The sequence below is a fragment of the Antrostomus carolinensis genome, unplaced genomic scaffold, assembly GCF_000700745.2.
Source record: "Antrostomus carolinensis isolate BGI_N321 unplaced genomic scaffold, ASM70074v2 scaffold19236, whole genome shotgun sequence".
Classification (NCBI taxonomy): domain Eukaryota; kingdom Metazoa; phylum Chordata; class Aves; order Caprimulgiformes; family Caprimulgidae; genus Antrostomus; species Antrostomus carolinensis.
The window spans coordinates 1-19,751 of record NW_010322703.1 but is presented as its reverse complement, the minus strand read 5'-3'; the positions used below and the strand labels follow the sequence as shown (position 1 = coordinate 19,751).

The 19,751-nt window shown below is 36.9% G+C and overlaps 1 protein-coding gene across 1 annotated transcript; it reads right to left on the bottom strand.

Annotated features, from left to right (window-relative positions):
• Nucleotides 1–133: 133 nt before the first annotated feature.
• On the bottom strand, nt 134–19,746 carry NPHP3 (nephrocystin 3; the record flags this gene model as incomplete). The annotated part of the gene is made up of 22 exons (XM_010170343.1): nt 134–209; nt 616–857; nt 1,021–1,210; nt 1,561–1,683; nt 2,518–2,615; nt 3,115–3,279; nt 4,084–4,222; nt 5,693–5,775; nt 6,379–6,481; nt 6,965–7,062; nt 7,614–7,757; nt 8,571–8,685; nt 9,391–9,494; nt 10,945–11,124; nt 11,653–11,727; nt 12,298–12,445; nt 14,261–14,421; nt 14,675–14,808; nt 16,163–16,315; nt 17,725–17,875; nt 19,119–19,244; nt 19,627–19,746. Coding segments are annotated over 22 exons (2,928 nt in total), but the record flags the coding sequence as incomplete, so codon positions are not given.
• Between the last annotated feature and the right edge of the window lie 5 nt (nt 19,747–19,751).

Here is a 19,751-nt window from a genome sequence, read left to right as displayed (position 1 = left end):
CTGCCATCCAGCCAGGGTCAACCCACCACACGTTGTAAAATGGGCTACCAAGCTAATGCTTACATGCAAAGTGAATTACAAGTAAAAAGTGCAGCCATTATTATATGCTTCACCTAATCCAACATTTCCTTACCAGACTGCCTTTCCGCCTTGCCGCTTTTTGCCGTATTTTGAAAGACTTTTTCCTCAGTTGCTCAGTTTGTTCGTATCTGTAAACAGTTATTTACAGTGTTAGAAAGAATGCCAAATGTAGAATAAGTGGTTATTCTGGAAAGCTTCTAAGTTACTTGAATGTACAAATCTGAAGAAAATTTAAGAATTTTGAAAAAAATAACACTTTTTGTCAAAGATAAAAATATAAAATGCTTAGGGCAAGACAATGCTCCTCCTTTATCTCTAACTTGTCAGAATTTTCTTGTTAAACTAAGCACAGAAATTAGCCCCTACTAGATGGACTGCTGCAGTAATACAGAAGGGATGCTCACTGTTGCACTGTAAGTTAAGAAACTCTAAAAAAAGAATTAAAGAAATATTCTGGCTTCAGGAAGAAAATCTCTGCTATTATTTTTGTACCCCCTCCACATGAAAGAAAAACACCAATATTGTTAATCTTACTTGTTCTGCTTTTGATATAAGGTTGCAAGTGCATCAAGTTCACGGGCTACTCGAGGATGTTCAGATCCATAAGCATTTTCAGAAATTTCCAGTGCCTGTTTATACAACTGTTCAGCATTTCCAAACTTCTTCCACTGAACATAAACTCCTGCTAGCTGGTGGAGTGACTGCGCCACCCTCGGGTGGTCTGGATCCAGAGCAGTCTCTCGAATCTCCAGAGACCGCTGCAGAGGAGCTACAGCCTGTAACAGTGAAACTGAGCATATGACAGCAGCAGGCAACATCCTGTGTGCTCAAAGAATTTAACGGATGCTAAAATAATTTAACAACTGCAACAGAGAGCACAACGCTGAGCTCTGCTTAATTTGCCTCCTTACTGTTACAACAATCTCTAAATGTACTTACCTGACTGAGAAGACCTAGGTCCTTAAGAAACCGTCCCAGGGTCTCATAAAGATCAGCCAGGCAGATCATACTTTCCTCTCCCTCACAGCTTTTTTCATATTCTTTCAGAGAGTCAAAATACTCAGCTGCCATAGAGCTCTTATCTTTCCCAACCAGCTGCCAGTAACTCAGCAATTCTGCAAAATGTCCCCTGTTTTAACAAGGAAATAAGATGCTCATCTTATCTCTGACACCCCTCTATTCAGACTGATGCTAAGTTAAGAAGAAAAGGGCCACATGCATGAATTTTCTCTTTATGCCACAGTGTTTACAGGGGCAATGCATGGAGACTAATGCTGTTCAACAGCAGTATTTATCCCTTTACCAACCCCCAGGTGTAATAGCATAGAAAAAATAGATGACTTATAGGACAACAGCATTTAGTATTTCAGCCTGTACTATTTAAGTTCCTTCAACCTATATCTGTCATTTCCTGATTTATATTGACAAAAAGTTACTTCGAAATGTTTATAACCGCCAAAGCAGTGGCTACCTTTGTACCTTTTGTAAAGGTTTTGGGATACAAAGAGATTCAGAAGACACTTGTGTAGCTTTTGCTTATCGCCCTGCTGTTGGAAGAGCCAGGGAAGTTCATCTGCACTTCTCCAAGTCACTCGGTCTCGACTATTGAAAGAAAAGCAAATCAAAATTAAAACTCTGAGGGGCCTAACAGAACTTGTCAATTTGATGTGAAAACTAGGCAAGCATACAATTGCCATACCTGAACAAGCAGACAGATTACTATAAGACTTCTGTACTCTCACATCTTCATTTTAATTTCACTTCAGAGGGCACTGGAATCTCCAGGTACCCCACAGGAAGCTGCTCCTCCCTCCCATATAGAAGAATCTGTGCCTGCTAGCAGAATTGCAGCTCTGCAGCAGCTCACTGTCCCTTTGTGCCTCCTTTCCCTGACATGACCCTCTTGGCTTTCTGCCACCCAACAGTGCATGCTCTGAGGAGCAGTACACAGTAGCCCCTAGCTTTGACACGCTAACTCAAGACTGTAAATGCAAATCAGTTTTCAAGCTGGATATGAACTGTAGCTGTTCAGCTTTTCTACTGGACCTCTTCTTGCTTATCTGCTTATTGCTTGCTGAACACAAGTGGTCTTCTGTTTCAAGTTCCAAGCAACCTCAAATTTCCTAGCATTTACTGTGAGTTAAAAATCTACAGGTCAAGTTACCACAAAATAACTGATAAAGTATAAATTCATGCTCTACCTTATCACATTATGACTTTATTATATCCCCATTCCCCTCCATAGTCCTCAATCTTTTCCAAGATTAAAAACCATCATATCAGTAATAAATTGCTCAACTAACAACTATGGCTTTGCAGAGTTATTTTGCGATAACAATTTACTAAACTGAGTGAAAGAAGCCGTATGAAGAAAACAAAAATATCCATAAGGCACAAAGCCTGCAATTTAGCACATCTTGGGGAATTCTGACCTACCTTAGCTGCCTGGTGAAATATTCCACTAGTTTTTGCCTATAGGCAGAAATAACATTTTCACCTTCTTCCATATACTCTAGTCTCACCATCTCCCAAGCCTGAAAGAGAGCATAAGTGAGAGAAAGAAAATGCATTTAATTTGTTTATTGAATGCCGATGATACACAGGGCACTATGAAAGATTTCTTTATGAAGCAAGTCTCATGTTGTAGAACTGAAAATCTTTTGATGACAAAGGCAGCACAAACAGGTTGTCTTATATTAGACTAAAGCTCTTGTTATTCAGATAATATTACCATCTCCTTTACTTCTGCTTGGTTTTTGTGGAACTACTGTTTTCTAAGACACATGGAATTAACACCTAATAGATCAGGCAAAATTCTGAAGGTTTGAAGTGCCAGGTTTTCAACTGCTGAACAACAGTGAACAATCCTGGTATCACAGTTCTAGTAGTTTTCAGGGCAATTCTAGTATCTGACCAGATGTTAAGGAAACTGGATGAGCAAACACAAATATTATCCAGATAACAACAGAACTTACTTAAAAGACAGCAGGGGCTTAGGGGGTGGAGTTTCACTTGCATATGTTTATAATTTACCTGGAGGTGCTGGAACTTTAGCAGACCACAGCCGTATGTCAGCAAACACATTTTGTGCAGGCTGTGAATAAGCGAGGCTAACACTGTGGAAGACAGTTCAGGATAAAGTTCCATCAGTTCTGACTCACTCACACCATTGTGGCTAACACTGATGACACACAGTATCTATATAAAGCAGAAATTTACACAGTTAGCAAATTAGCTTAGCTACACTTAAATTCCATGAAAAAATGCTGTGTATCACTGTGTATAACTCTATATGACAAGGCATAAAACCTGCCTACACAAGCCCTCTCCCTTTTCTGTCCTTTAAGAACAATGCTCAGTGCTAATGGATTAATACTCTAACAGATAAGGCACCAAATGGAAAAAATAACTAAACTCTGGGACAAACAAATGATTCCTTACATTTTCCTCCAAAACACTAGAGAAAAATAACTCCATTATTATAAGGAACTTCACCTAAGTAAAATATGCTGAAGGTCTTATGCTGTCAGCACCAAAGAACTTCTAGGAATTATTGAGTATCATGTCCTAAACCAAAAAATGTTCCACACAACCAGGAAATTCTGCAAAGGTAGGGAGAGGAATCAGAAATCTAATAAGCAGTGCCTTGTATTTACAATACCATGTTTTGACTAGATTTATTATGCTCAATGCAGTTAATTGTTGGATTAGAGTACCAAAGGAATTGCTGATTCTATATCACATCATAGTGGAAAAGTTCTGTTTTGTTTTGGGAGATAATGATTAAGTTGAAATTTAACACAGATAAGCCCTATGTTCCACAGGTATGCAACAGAAAAAGTTAGATTAACAAAACTGTCCCTTCAATACTAATGGTGCAGTAATCCCTGAATCACACATATAAACCAACACAAATTTCTACTTACTTTAGCTTAAGAAAAACTTTTTACAGGAAAGAATACACATTACCTGTAGAAAAAAAATGAAGCATTCTCTGCTTACCTCTTTCAAAAGACTTTTCTCTTTATCACTCCGCAATGACTCTTGAACTGATCTCAGAACAAGCCTGTACAGTGACACTGTGTCTTGACATTGGAAACACTGTTGAAGTATTTCATCAATATTTCCTGTACTTCCAACACTGAGCAAAAGGACAAAAAGGGCATGGATTAGCATATTAAATTTGACTGAGCAAGATGAATCGAAGCTACCTGTCCTGGTTTTGCTGGGATAGAATCATAGAATTAATTCTCTGTTAGAAAAGCTGCATTTTTAAGAAGAATACAGCACCCAATTTGGTAAGAACAAAGCTGATAAGACACTTTGTTTCAGTTTGTGGCCAACCATGGTATGTGGGTTTCCATAGTGATCAAGGTCTTTAGCAGTTTAGAGTTAGCCAGGTGCTAAGACTAGGAGGAGCAAAAGCCAGGGCAGCTGACCCAAGCTGGCCAACAGAAGTATTCCATCCATACCATAAACACCACGCTCACTATAAATTGGAAATCTTGTGAGGGACAAGCTCTCTTCCTCAATGGCTGTCATCCCTGGAGGGTCTCACCCATCATTCCACTCCCGAGGCCTATTCTTCCCCTTCTCATGTGGGGAGAGGTCATTGGGTGATAGAACAACTGACTAAACCAAGACACTACCAGAGAACTCTATCTCTAAAACACTCCGAATTCCTACTGCCTTTAAAATATGCACAGCACTTAGTGAGATTAAACACAGAAGAGGTGAATTCCCAAAGCCACATTCTATCATATCGTTTGACTCTTCTAAATAACTGCAGCAATTTTTATTTTCCAAAAAAAGAAGAAGTATGTTGCAGTGTTCTTTCCTCCAGTGGGAGTACAGAATAAGAACAACAGATTGGATAAAGATAAAATCACATGCTGATGCATTTAATGCATTTACAAAGCATGTTTTCAAGAGCAATTAAACATTCTAGGACATAAAACAAACAAAAAAATAATAAAAAGCAGTCACCCAGGGTAAATTATCAATCAGTATATCATCTTCTGGGAGCCTCTAAATCAAAAATATGTCTCTCTCAACAAGATGAAGTCTAGGTTAATAAGAAGCCAATGCAATTAATAAGTATTTTCTTGCACAAGAGAGATTAATTTTCTCCACAGTAGGAATTATAGGGCAAAGTACCATATGCAGGATGTTAAACTAAACAGTTGCTGAACTTCCTTTTAGCCTTAAAATCTATGAGGCAAACTATCTGATACATCAGTAAATACAATAGACCTTAATTAAACTGTTTAACAAAACAGTACCAACATTCTTCAAATATCATTAAAAAGCATTAAAGCAACTGACACACTCAGAAATCAATACAAGAGGGCAATTAAATAAAAACAGAAGAGCTGAAAACAGGCAGATACAACTATTTGGATTCACTTAGCACCAAAACACACAATTTCTGATCTTTCTTGCCATTGCATTCACAGTCAGTGAAGGGAGGAAATTTTGTATACTGCTCATTGTTTTTTCTTAACAAGATTAATTCTAATTTAAATTATTGTATTTCAAAATGCTAACAAGCCTACTTCAAGTCTTCTAATCTAGTGATGAGCATAATAATTTAAAGATCATCTCAACTCACCAAGCAATGGTTTTGCCCAAGAGAGTGACATACAAAGCATTGCAAGTTGTGGCAGAACGACAATGTCTCTCAAGCTTCTTCTCCTACAACATTTTAAAAACAAACCTGTGAGACAAGATAAAATTAACCATACCAATAAAATGTTCACTGTTTGACAAGAAAATAGCAGTTATACATACACTTCTATCTGGAACATTTGAAGACTATAATATGGAAACTAGTGCACCAAATACTGCATGTTTTTCTAAGAACAGCAGCATATGAGTGAAATTTTCCTTTCGAATTTATGATTAAAAGAGTTAGGATCTAACTATTACCTATCTAAAGATAGGTATTAGCTTACAAAAATCACTCTCCAAGGCAAAGAGGCATTACCCCCACTTACCCAATCATTGTTACAGTATTATGCAATACTAAACCTTCTATTATTCTAAAATGAAATAACATGTTTACAGCAATATGTGTAACTGTACTGGTTTTGTGTTAACAATTTATGCTCTTCCATCTGTGTTTCAGCGCTATGAGCCATGAGGTAAAAACACAAACTGCATCCTGTCTTGAGCAGTAGTATTTAGTTAGCTAAATATAATACTTTCTTTTGTCAGCTGTGTTTATTTCATCTTTCCATGTTTTCATTAAAAGTTATAGTAGAGTAAGGTACTTCAGAAGAACTGCAACAGACATACCTGCTCTTTAGTTAATTTAACATTTGCACAGTCACATTCTGCACTAATGAGAGATTTAACATCTTTGGAATTCAGTGGATCAAGATGAAGAGTGGGCCACAACCTTTGGTAAGAGAGAACAAAGTCATATTCAGACCCTATTAAATAGCACAAAAAAAGGAAAAGAGAAATCAAAGTTCCAGAGCTTTTTGAAGATAGATATCAAAGCAGTAATTGAAGCTATTCCCTCCTACTCAGAAATTCTAGTCATCACAAGTCAAATCACTGCTTTTAGCCTTATCCTGGATCTGCACTATGGTATTATGGTTCTTGATGTGCGTCTGACTATATTTAATAACCTCTTTCATATAGTCATTTGGATAGATCCATCACAGCAAAACAAAAACCTGGTTTCACAACAGCCAAAACCTGTCCTCACTGCAGTTACAATAGAGAAGTTTTCATTGTCCTCAGTGGCTGCAAAACCTTGATCTGTTCAATCGTCAGGTCTTGACAAATCTGGCTGTTTGCTCTTCAACAAGTAACGATAATTTAAAACAATAATTCTAACCTAGGCTACTTTGAAACATCTCAGAAATAAACATACCTCCAAGCTTGTGGACATGTTTCTACATTCACTGATACAATCACTCTCACGTTCACTGGCAGTGGATCTATCAGCCATTTCATATGCTTCTCAGCTTGCTTAAAAACAAATTTTGGCTACTTAATACAAAGGTCATTCAAAACAAATACCAGAAGTTGATAGGTTTAATTAACTGCACAGCTTAGTGAAAGGATTCTTAAATTCTCCAGTGTCCTTAAAAATTATTCATTATATGGTTCTTGAAACAGTACTAAAGTATCTACTGACATGTATCAGCATGAGTATACATTAAATAAAGCAGATAGAACACTATTGTTTCAATATTCACATCAAGGACTAGGCTATTTAACATGCCCAGTAAGTCAGCTCACAGCCTTGAACCTTGGGATAAACAAAGTAACTGGACTGCTCAAAAATTAAGGTGTTAAAATAAATGTAGGGGAAAAAAAAACCCCAAAACCACAAAGAAAACAACCCAACACTATAAAAATGAACTATTTAACTCATCTGCACTTTTTGCAAAATTAGTTTCTACAGGTACTCTATAGAGCAAAGCAAACATATTTCTGTTACATAGATATAGCTGAAGCTATTACAATAGTCAAGGTTCCCTTCACACTGACAAATGGCAAGTATTTTGAAAACATACCTGTATTTGGTCAATAGAATCAATAATTATAATAATGCTGCCTTGATGACGTGCAGAAAGCTTTTCCAGCCAGCGGGGAAACTCTTCCAGAAGTTTAGCTGGATCCAAGGTCAGAGGTGACATTAACCATGAGTGTTGCATAAGCTGCAGAATTACAAACACACATAACAAATTGTACCTTACAAACCAGCTAGGGTAGTTGAAAGAAGTCCTATAGACACAAGAGGAGAAAAACCCAAAATGTTATTCTGGGGTAGTTTTTCTAGTCCAGTTCACGCAGGATTCTTTCTAGTATATGGAGGAAGCTGGCATAGGCAGAAGAAAGAATATTTATTGAACTCATTGTGTAAATTCTAGAGAGATAATGTGTGTTTACACAATGCACAAGGAATTTGGAGACTTAAAGGGCTTAAAAGTTGCACAGGTTAAATAGGCAGATTTCTAAAATACATGAGAAAATTGCAAGGACAGCACAATTTATTTCATTTTTCTAAAGGTTTTAGTCCTGTGAGGTCCTTAGTGCCACCCTGTGGAGGAAAAAGAAAGCTCAGAACTGGGCACAAAAATACTCCTCACATATTTACCGCCTATCCAACACACAATTAAAAAATAAATTAACACAGGAGAAAGACTAGCCTATGAACAATATGGTGCCAACTGGCGAATACAGCCTCAGGTTTCTGAACACACCGACAGAAGATGTACCACCTGCCTCTCTTATTGGCCAGATGGCAAGGAAATTTTGGAAGAAGTTTACATGGCTTTATAAGCCATCAATATAGGTCACTGGAAGCATAACTGCTAATGCCAATCTATTATGAATACCCCAGAGATGCTATTTAAGTTACCTGCATTCAACGTATAGGATCAGATTTTCCCCATTCTGCAGTGTCTTACATTTGTATTACTCTAACCTGATGCAGAAAAATCTGCAGGGTATATAATAACACAACATACCTTTAAAGTAAGGCGTTTAATTACCAATGCAGATTCCGAACTAGCAGACATGGGCCTCCCAACAAAGTGATAAAGAATTAGAGTGTTTGGTGAATGTTTCTGTTGCAATTGAATCCTAACGAGAAAAGTTAAAAAAAAAAAACAACAAAAAAACACTTAATCAACCACAATTTTGCAAATATACTTATATCTCAAATAAAAACTATCAGTTTTGCCAAAGGAGATAGAGTGTCTGAGCCAGAGGTGTTCCATGTTTATCTTACAAAATAGGATCAACATTTCCTGAGCTACAATAGATGTTTTTACGTCTGATTCCATTTTTGCTCTCCCCAGTACTGCCTAACAAGTGCCCTTCCTAGCACAGGTTAGTCATATGACACTAAGCTTTTAAGAAGTAATGATACTATCAATTTCCTTTTATGGCAGCCAATTTTGTCATAGCCTATGAGTGACCATAAAATGCATTTCTATGATAAATTATTAGGTCTGATCTTCCTTTTATTTTAGTTAAAAAGACTTCAAAGGACCTCTCATGGGTATAAGAGAAGGGCAACACTATTGAGCTGCTGAAACTACTTATTAATGCTGTGCAAAGACAGATCCATAGGGTGTTGCAATGGGAGTCAGGGAGACGTTAAAGGCAGTCCAGATGGAATTAGCTACTCAATACAAATCTTTCCAGGGTGCTTCAATAACTTCAGTGCTTTGTAAATACTCCCATTTTACCTCTAATTAAACTGATATGATGTTTGAAACATAATGGAAACTTTTTTCTGGAATTTAATTAATAAAAAACAAAAAAAAAAATAGTTTAAACTACCATTTTGACAGAAGGAGAGATTTTCCAGAGCCTGGTCCTCCTGATACAAGCAGAGGTGGAATTGGTGCTGGTGCTGCTACTAGGTCATTTAGACGTTCAAAATACTACAAAAAAGAAACAATCATTACAAATATTCCATTGTTTAACAGAGAAATATAGTGCTTGGTATTGTAAACTATCTAGATACAAAATGCATATACAGATTTATTAAGGTAATGGAATAACTACTAAAACACAACATAATACAAATGGAAATAAATTTTGCAATGAAACACTTAAACCACAGAATTTATTATCTCTTTTAAAAAAAGTGTAAAATAAATTATCATTTTTTTTCAAAACTTTATTTAATAGGAACTTTCTGTGCTAATAAACTGAACTGGTGTTACTACAGCAAAGCAATTGGGTACTGTTTGTTCAGCCTTCCCCTCCTGCCCCTTCTCCCAGCTACTCCACTGCACTGGATATGGTTGCCAGGACAAAGCCTTCAAAGCTGGCATCTGCCATGAATGATATATTGAGGCACTAAGCACCAAAAAGAAAGGCTTTCTTTCACTACACTAATGCCCCAAAATGTTGTAGCAGAGTTCAGGATGACAAAAAACAAACAAACAAACCCAAACAAACCAAAAAACAAAACCAAAAACCACCCTTCATCCACTTGGGAGAAATAGTCTGTCTGCAAAAAAGCAGCAGAGGCACACTAAGATACACACAGTTATTCTTTCTATTAATGTTCTGTCATTTTACTGTTCTAGCATGTAGTGAAGCTGGCACAACCCTTCAACCTATTACCGATATATGAGTAGTGAAGTAAAAGGCTAGTAAAACAGGGATACTAACAATTTAAATACAGTAACACAGAAACTGCATGCCTGTTACATTATAGCAAGGAATTTGCCCAGATAAGCTGTGGCATCACTTTCCATGACCTCTTCAATGTTTTTTCTTCCTACATTCATTATACCTTCCCTACATATATCTGTTCCTGATACCTCCAATTTGAAATATTTTTAAAATATATATATATATTTCAAGCAATAAGTAAGTACTGAGTTACTCAGCAGCTCTCTACTTTTAACTTTCCTATGTTCTTCTCACATGTGTGTGGCATAGTGATGAGATGAAAACTTTTCATTAGCCATCTCCAAAAGACCTAACTCCAAGTGTCAAGACAGAGCTCAGATTTCCTCAACATTAAAAAAAAAAATAAAAAAAAGAAAAAGAAAAAAAGAGAAGATATTCAGTGCCTTTTCTATTGACAACCAAAGTCTAGGACACCCTACTTCTGGCACACTGTTACAGTGCTTTTCCCCAGTGTAGGAACAACAACTGCTTCTTCATCAATGTCCTTCATCAAAACACAAACTGGCACCTCTCCCAGAAAATAAATATGCCATCTATAGAAGACATATGGCTTCTTCTAGCCTAAGGAGTAATAGCCTCAAGGATACTCTCAGACACAGCTTCTTCTGTAGAAGTACATCTTGCCTAAGAAGAGATGGAAATGAGTGTGACTTTCTCTTCATCCACATACATTTCCAGTGTACTTACCTTCTCAAATCCCAGCTCACATGTTGAATTAGAAGCCTGCTGAAAAGCTTCCATCTGTTCTTGTTCGTCATGCGCATCCCACAAAACATCACCAAAAACTTCTTCTTCAGGAGCAGTGGACTCTTCCTTATTACCCAAATCCTTGCCTTCTAGTTCTGTCATTTCACAGCCCAATAAATCCTAAGTTACATGGAGAAAACCACAACTATAATTCTTAACAGTGCAGGCACATTTGCTGTTATTCTCAATTCCACTGTATATGACTGCAGCTCATCAATGTGCTCATTTCCTTTTAGGCTAGCAGAGAACATAAACAAATGAGCAATCAGATGAAGCCAAGTTAACTCTCAACACACAGGTTTTGAGACACTGGTGTTAGTTTTCTCATAGTTGAAGCAACTCACCACAAAGAAGGATAAAGAGATAACGGACTATGCAATCTTTCCTTATACTATGGTATGGATAAAGAGAAATTAAAAGATAATTTAAGCCACAGATAGATCCCTTTTCCCTGTTATTTCTGCTTATGTCCATAAAAGCACTGCTCAGTTTTGGGCTTTATTTTCTACCTGCATTTCTTTGGTTGACAGATATTAATGGTAAAACACAAAGATCCTTTGAATTACATCTAAGTAGCATATAGTAATCACAATACATCATTTAAGATCATATATCAGAGCAGGAACTGAAATGCATCACGTACTCTACCTGTTTAATTATCTTTTCCACACAGTTATAGATCTCATATGCTCCTTCCTCCACACCTCCGACATGATCAATCATCTGAAAAAGTAAATGGCAAAGCATGACGCAACTCCGAACCCAAATGGGAACAGTATTTAGGACTTCAAACAAAAACATTCGGGAACACATTTAAATTCCATTCTGTTTCATTCCTTAGGAAGCATTAACTTTGCTTAAGCTTTTAAAAGCTGGGCATCCAGTTTCAGCTGTTCTCAACAGTTCTCTCTGTCGAGAAAAATAAATGGCAACCAATCTATTTTCAGATGGGAGGAATCTCTCTGAAGGTACACTTCTTTCTCTTCAGTGGTTATAGAGGGACCTTAGATAAATAACTTTACCACTTAAATGGCTAAACATAGCTGATAAATTCCATCCTTATAGCATACAGATTTTTTTTTCAGTGAAATGAAGTGGTTCTTTTTCTCTCCTGCTAATGAAAATTTCATAACATTTATAAATTTCAGCTTCATTCAATCTGCTCATATAATGAGCATCCAGAGCAATAAGTGTAATGCAATTCCACCTAAAATCTGGGACTACTAGTACTCAAGGTTGTTTATAGTAGGAAAGTAAGCCTTTTAAAATTCAACAGTCTTTAAAATGCCATACCTTTGCTTTGTTCATGCAAGAAATCTGCTCAATTAACTGTTGCACTGAAGCTGAACTGATTCTGCCCTCCTCCTTTCTGTGGTAAATTAGCCGGGGTTTTTCTTCTGGATTTCTCAAGAAGGCTTCTTCACAGTCCTCCAACAAACAACTAGATTGGAAATCAGCATTCTTGTGCTATATTGCACTGCTGTAGCAAACAGTTCAATCAACACAAGCTCTGAAGTTCCACTGCAAAATCTAATTCAGAAGTCATATCTATCTACAACAAAGGGCAAGCAAATATCACAGCAGAGCATTTAAGATAATCTCTGAAGCAAAGAATAGCCAAGAGAGAAATTTATGGTATTTGTACCAAAAACATTAAAAACATTTATTAATTTTTAGGATTATTGCTTTGAAAATTAGAAGTTTATTTTCCTGTCATAACAATATGCAAAGTGAAAGGTAATTGCCTCACATGGAAAGAACATGGATTCACATTTGATTAACAAGCATCATATACATGTTCTGCAATTACTTATTTGATGGTTCTGTTCTATTCCTCGACCATTTTGGGAAAAGTCCTTCAGTATTTGTCAGATGTAGGGTAGTCTTTTAATTTATAGTAGTTGAAAAGGAGAATTACACACCTCCAAACTCAAACGGATATCATTCCCAGCAATCTATTGCTCTTCCACGGAAGGAGCTATACAACTTGGGGATGCTGACAATAGCAGACAGGATCTCTCAAATATGTACTTTATATGAGCATTACAATTTTCACCACAGTTTTTCTAAGAGAAACTCTCTAAGTGAATAGTGTTGTCAGGAACACTGCTTTGTGTATTTTGTTCTTTAACACTTGTGACCCACAATCATAAAGCTGGATTATTTGTCAACAGTATCGCTTTGAAGTGTCAATATACCCTCAGCAGCTGACGTTATCTTTCCACGACCATAAATGTATGGCAGCTCTAATTCAATTCCTCTATGGAAATAAATCAACATCTCCTGTGGTTCCTGGCTGTTTCCTGAAGCACTCCACTGTTGTAATCTTAGCTATTAGTGTCTTAATTCTCTGCAGTCAGATGTTTTCTTTACAGAAACAGGATGTTTAGTTAATACAAGAGCTCTAATAATACAACAGTATTTGAAATCCTACCCCTAATATAAAACTAAATGCCTACCAGTATTTTCAGAGTTTGCATTTGCACACAAATGTTTTGGGGGGACCACTCTCTGATCCTTAATATTACCTTTTCTAATCTCTTCTTCAGCAAAAAGACAACCCTCCCTCCACCAAACATCAAAATTAAACTCTGCCCAAAATTCCCAAATGCATAACAGAAATAGTCCTTACATAACTCTAGAAGTATCCCTAGTTTGGGGTTTTTCATGTAGTAAGTCATGTTTCTTCTTCTAGAAGGTTAGGAAATCACTCACTGAACAAACGCAACATATTGCATCACTACTTGTCATAAAACCTCCTGACTTCAGCAAATGAAGCTGTAGAAAGCTAGAATAGGGTACCACACAGCAGAACCACTAAATCAGTCCAGAAAATAGACAAAGATAGAAAATAATGTGACAGAATAAAATAAAAAAAACTACAGACAAGTATAAGGCTACATAAGCAAATGAAAAGCACTGAAGACATTCACACCAGCCATCTTGAATCCCTAAGACTCCAGAAATATGCATGACAAAGAGCTGCTCTTGGAAAGCAAAACATTTCTGTATTCTGAAGACATCTTTCATGCTGTATTTTAAGAGAATCTGTAGCTACAAGAAGAAAGAAATTATACAAAGCTGATACATTCTTATAACTGTCTGCAGGAGCAAACCTAAAGTTTGAAGGAGTATCATTTAGAAGGCACTAGCTCAGGAAATGTACTGAGCAAAGCATCACATACATTTTAATAAGCTATGCAGTCTGCATAAATTACCAGTTTCAGTTTGCTTTACCAGTCTGGAAAATACTTACCTTGGCAAAGTTAAATGCAGGAGCAAAATGACTAATGAACTTTTTTCAATTTCCCACTTTCTTACATCCTTAACAGGCCTTTCATTTTCTGCTGAAAAATGAACAACTTGAAAGAAATACCCCATTGTTTCACAGATTCTTTGAAGTTTTGGTGAGTAGTTCTGAAAACAAATTTGGATAACAGTGCTTTATTACTAACTCTTCATAGCATTAAGGACCTACTAGATATATCTCAGTTGCTTTTCTCTATGCAGCTTCCACCCGTGAAGTCCTTGACAATACTTTTACATTGACTTCACTGAAATCAGGCCACATCTACTAATGTTTTCAAGAAATATTAGAAATATGTCTGAATAAGTATCACAGTAGAAACATAACAGCATATAAGTTAGCATAAGTTTGTGAGGTACTCACACTAATGAAGATGTCCACTTCTGGTAGAGTCTCATCAGTACTAATAATAAAACACCTTACTGTGTTACTCCACAGAGAGTGGGAAAACAGAGGAGTAACCTGTAGTAAACTGGCGACAGCAGCATCCCAATCATCTGCCAATGGAAAAAAAGCACAAAATGAAGTCCAGAGATCTGCACATCTGATTACACTGCATAACAGATAAATCATCACTTCTCAATGTTATGAATACATTTTGTTTAAAGTAGTAGTAACACTGTTACTCAACTATTTTAATTTTAAAAACTTGAATTTAGAGAACTCATATAATCTGATAATCTAATATAATTTGTTAATGTGGCAAAACAACAGTGTTAAGTTTATTCATATTATCATTAAAATGATATTTCCTTTAAATAGGATTGATGAAATGTATCCACAAAAATCAAGCTGATAGTTGTAAAATAAGTAAAAATGCACAGGAATACAGAACTCATAATTGTTCATATTTTTTTTTCCTCCAGATCTGCATGTATTTCAGTAAGATCATGTGCATAAATGACAGCTTTAGGAGCTTCCTGTTCTTGAGATAGAGTCCATTGCTTTCTGTAGTACTGTACGTCAATTCCCTATAGAAGCAATGAATTTTAAAATTAAGTTCTTCATTCTGTGACTGGTCATTCTTTCAAGCTAGGAATAGGTTTCCCTTTCAGTACCACATGGCATGATGAAAGGCTTAGTATATGAAGCTGGAGCCATCACAGAGCAGACCCTCCCCTCTCACTTTGCAGGCACAGACTTCTGAATCAGAGCCTGAAGGATTGACCAAAAATAGGGAGAAACCGACAGCAAAGCCAACTACATGGAAGAGGCGTTCCAGGACCAGGACAACAGCGAGGAAAACCACAGCACAGGAAAAAAATTTCCAAGAGGCCACTTGGGAAACAAAGGTCAAAAGTAACAGTTACTGATAACAAAATACCTAACACCAATTCCTGTAACAATGCATACATCCTGGTCTTGCAATGAGATTTCCATGAATGACCCCCTAAGCAGACTCAAAACCCATGCAAATCCCAGGAAAAAAAAAAATGGAGATATATTTTATTCTAATACAAATGTAACATTCATACTTGGAAAGTAGAGAATTTGAATAAAAATGTAAAAAAAAAAAGAATGCCAGCAGATATTGAAATAAAGATCATCATCTTCCTTAGTCAACTTAAGCAACAAAATGGTATTTGGTTTTCTCACAATGAAGCACTATCACTGCTGTTTGCTAAAATCACTACTGCACATACTGTAGTCACCAAATATATTAAACATAACTTAGCATGTACAGCTATAGATTCCTTTTATTTTTACAAAGAAGAACTCCAAATAACCCTTTAGTCAAACTACCCAAGAATGGACAGAAAAGAAGCTAAGAAAGAACAAAATTGTTTAAGAATGCATAGAAAAACTACATATACATATATAATCCCAGCAAAACAAACCACCACTACTTACCTCTGTTTATATTTGCAAATGGTCCCTCAACATCTATAGAGCTATGAGCAAATTCAGGCCCTCTGAAAGACTGCTGAAGCTGCATCAGACTACCCATGGACGGCTCACTTCCCAAAGCTCCTCCATTCCAGTATTCAGACTGTGCCCCAGTAGCTAATATTGGGGAAAAAAACCAACACACCTCTTCATTGTCACTAAACAAGGTAAATTATCAGTCTTAAATACTCCAGCTGAAACCTACTGTCACATCCCACTGATCATAATTTTTTCCTCCCTTAAGAGATTTGCTCGCACTTTTGTATGCTGCAGTTCCAAACAGGAGGTACTGAGAAGCCATGCTGCTAAAGGACAAGGTTGTTTGCTATTATTTGTTATTATACGGATCGCTCACATCCGTTGGGTTCAGGAAAGTTCCAGAACTGAAAGAGCATAAAGGGGCTGTAGGTCAGGATGGAAATATATCCTCTGTGTGAGAAAGAGCTTTCACAGTAACTCTTCATAATATGCTTAGACTACACTTCTGCCAATCAACAGACAACTTTGAAGACACTAAATAAATCTTACATGGAGAAACTCAGGGAATTGAAAAAGATTTAGAAAAATATAAGAAGTGAAGTGTGAATTCAAAGATTAATTTAACACAAAAGAAGACAGAAAAAAAAATACATAAAAGAAAACAAGACTATCCGTACCACTAAAGTTCATCAAATGCATAATTACTATGCAAAAAGCCCATCACTGCATTTTGAAATGTTTCTGCTTTTAAAGACTGCATATTTATACTCCTGCCAAGATGTGACTGTTGATATATCTCAATAAGCAAACCAAAGGTTAAGCAACAGCACTTGCACACAGTTTTCCCTCAGTAACCCTTCATGGTTCAAGAAGTAATAAAGGTGGCCATCCTTAAAAGTGGTAAGGTGCTAACTGTCTGCTACAATTATTGCTCTATTCTGAATGAGATACAAAGTCAGAAGAGTGATTACATACCTATCTGAATCCTTCCCATGTTTTCAAATCCTACTTGAAGCATATACAAGGTTTTGCCTTTTATGTCATTAAGTTTGCCAGAGCTTCCCTTTCAAAAAAGTCTTCAATAAAATTATTCTTTTGGTCAGTTCTTTCTTGTTAAATATCTAACTGCTAAAGCACAGCAGCTGAGACTGACATATTTCACCATCCATACACAGTAACTCTATCTAAGTTTCAGGTGTGCTTTTTGGATCCTTTGGAACATGATCTCTCAGAACCAAAAAACTCAGAAAAGACTAGAAAACTCAAAATTGTTGATGGAACAATTTTAAAAAAAAAAAATTCAAGTCAGTGTGCCTAGACAGTGTTCTATTTTCTTCATCTATTCATTCATAGGACCAGAAACGTGGGGTTCTCACAATCTAAACCAAGTTTGTAACGTCAGCTGGTTTTACCCTTTAAACTGTTATGTTGCTTTTTAATCTGGATTAATAAAACTTTTTTCAAAAGAACATAAACATTTGTCTTGTGCTTTACTATTTAGAGACCAGTCATGTTCCAACACAAAGTGCAGGGGATTAAATTCTCACCCGTAACATCTGTACAATTGTCATCAGAATCAGACTCTTCAGGATCAAACACTTGGATTCCTTGGGCCTGGAGTCTCTGAAGTTTAGCTTCTAGCTCTCGTTTAGCCCTCAGCAAGTCCTGAATCTCATTTTCTTTAGTTTCCCTAAAAATCTACGAGCAGGAAAGAAAAAAAACAAAACAACAAAAATAAGAAATACAAACCATAAATCTTTTGAAAATCAATATCAGTTCCTGAATTTATGTTATCTGCTTTCAACTGGAAAAATAAGTCTCTAGAGTTCATTTAGAAAGCAAAGGCATGAAAATGTGACCAAGAAGCCATCAGGAGCCTATAAATGAGCAGGGAAACAGTTTAAAATGATATTTTTAAAAAATTTTACCATTTTAAACCTTAGCACACTGTTCTGAAAGTTAGAAGCCTGCAATAGTACAGGAAGTTCATTAAAAACAGTAACTTTCTTCACCTTTTAAAGTTTGTTGTCTTCTAAAATCAGTACATGTAATATTTTTTTTTCAAAGGTTCCCTTTTACTCTTCTACATATTTGTTTTACACTTACATATAATCTTGTATTTAATTTTGATTGTTACAGAAATTTAAATTACCTAAGATACAAAGTGATCAAGCATCTCCAGCTGTCCTGTTTGTAAAATACTACTATCATGAGGGGAATAAAACACAAACCTAGATTTAAACACAAAGACATGAAATCTTCACGTCTCATTTTCTTAAGAAAGGCCAAAACCAATCCTCTTTTGCCAAACGTTAAGACCTGCTACAATTAAAAATATCAAGAATCTTGTAAACAGTGTAAAACCAGGACCTGGTGCCCTGTTTCGGGTTGTAGAAGGATCATTATCTGCAGCAAGTGAAAAAAGTAAAAGCATCAGCTTGGTCTTTCAAATCATTTTTCCAGAAAGTGCAAAGGCTTTTGTCTCAAACTGGCGATGATATTTTAGCAGCCAGAACAGATGCACCAAGGAACCCTGTTCTTTAATGTAAGCTAGAAGTGTTGAACATTACAATTTATTCAGAAATAATGGAATCCAGTGTTTATACATTCCTTCAGCATGTGTCAGTCCGTGTTTTCTTGTCACTCTCAAATACGAATATATTCCTGTGTTCAGAGGATATTCTCCTTTTAATATTTTAAAAGTTATTTTCTATTTTGTCCTCTTAGTTTTACAGAGAGGTTTTGATAGTATTATCTTGAAGAAAATAAGGAGCTACAGCTGTATACTGCAAAATTATTATTTTACTTTATTTTTTTAAAGAAAGGTCCTCATGAAAGCTATTGGACAAGAGTTCACTGCAGGAATGTGACCCAGTGATAGCTATTTTTTTTTTTTTCTCCTTGTGGTCATTTTCCCAGGAAAACAAAAGTCAAATCATACCTTGAATTGCCTTTTAACTTTGTCTCGATCATGTTCAAAAGTAGCAGCTCTCTCCATGGCTTGGTATTTAGCTTCTAATGCACTTTCTTTCTCTCTAAGTATTTTCTGGTAAGTTTTCTGAAGTGCCTGAAAACATTTAACATTTTTCCGAGTGAAAACAGTGGCTGACAAAAGGTTTTAGATTACTTCTCAGCTAGTGAAACTCAGGTCTGAATACAACGTTACCCCAGCACCCTACCTCTCTTTCCTCTAAGGGTGACGGCCGCGCCCCGCATGCTCCCCATCCCCAAAGGCACGCCGTGACCGCACCCTGACAGCCCGACAGGATGGCACTGCGACACGCACCATTTCCCCGGCACCCTGCCTTCCCCGGGAAGGAAAACTCATCCCACCCGTCACCTCCCTGCCACCGCTTCCCTGGGAAAGGGGACGAGTCCTTCGCACCCTCAGGCGGAAGGGCCACGCTTGGCCGCTCAGCCCCCTCGTCCGAGAGGTCGGCGGGAGCTACCTGCAGTTCGGCGCGCAGCCGCTTGTTCTCCCTGTCCAGTTTGGCCTCCTTCTTCACCATGGAGGCCACCTCGTTGTTCTTGCTGACGCGGAAGATCTCGTACTCCTTCTTCAGGCGCTCGTACT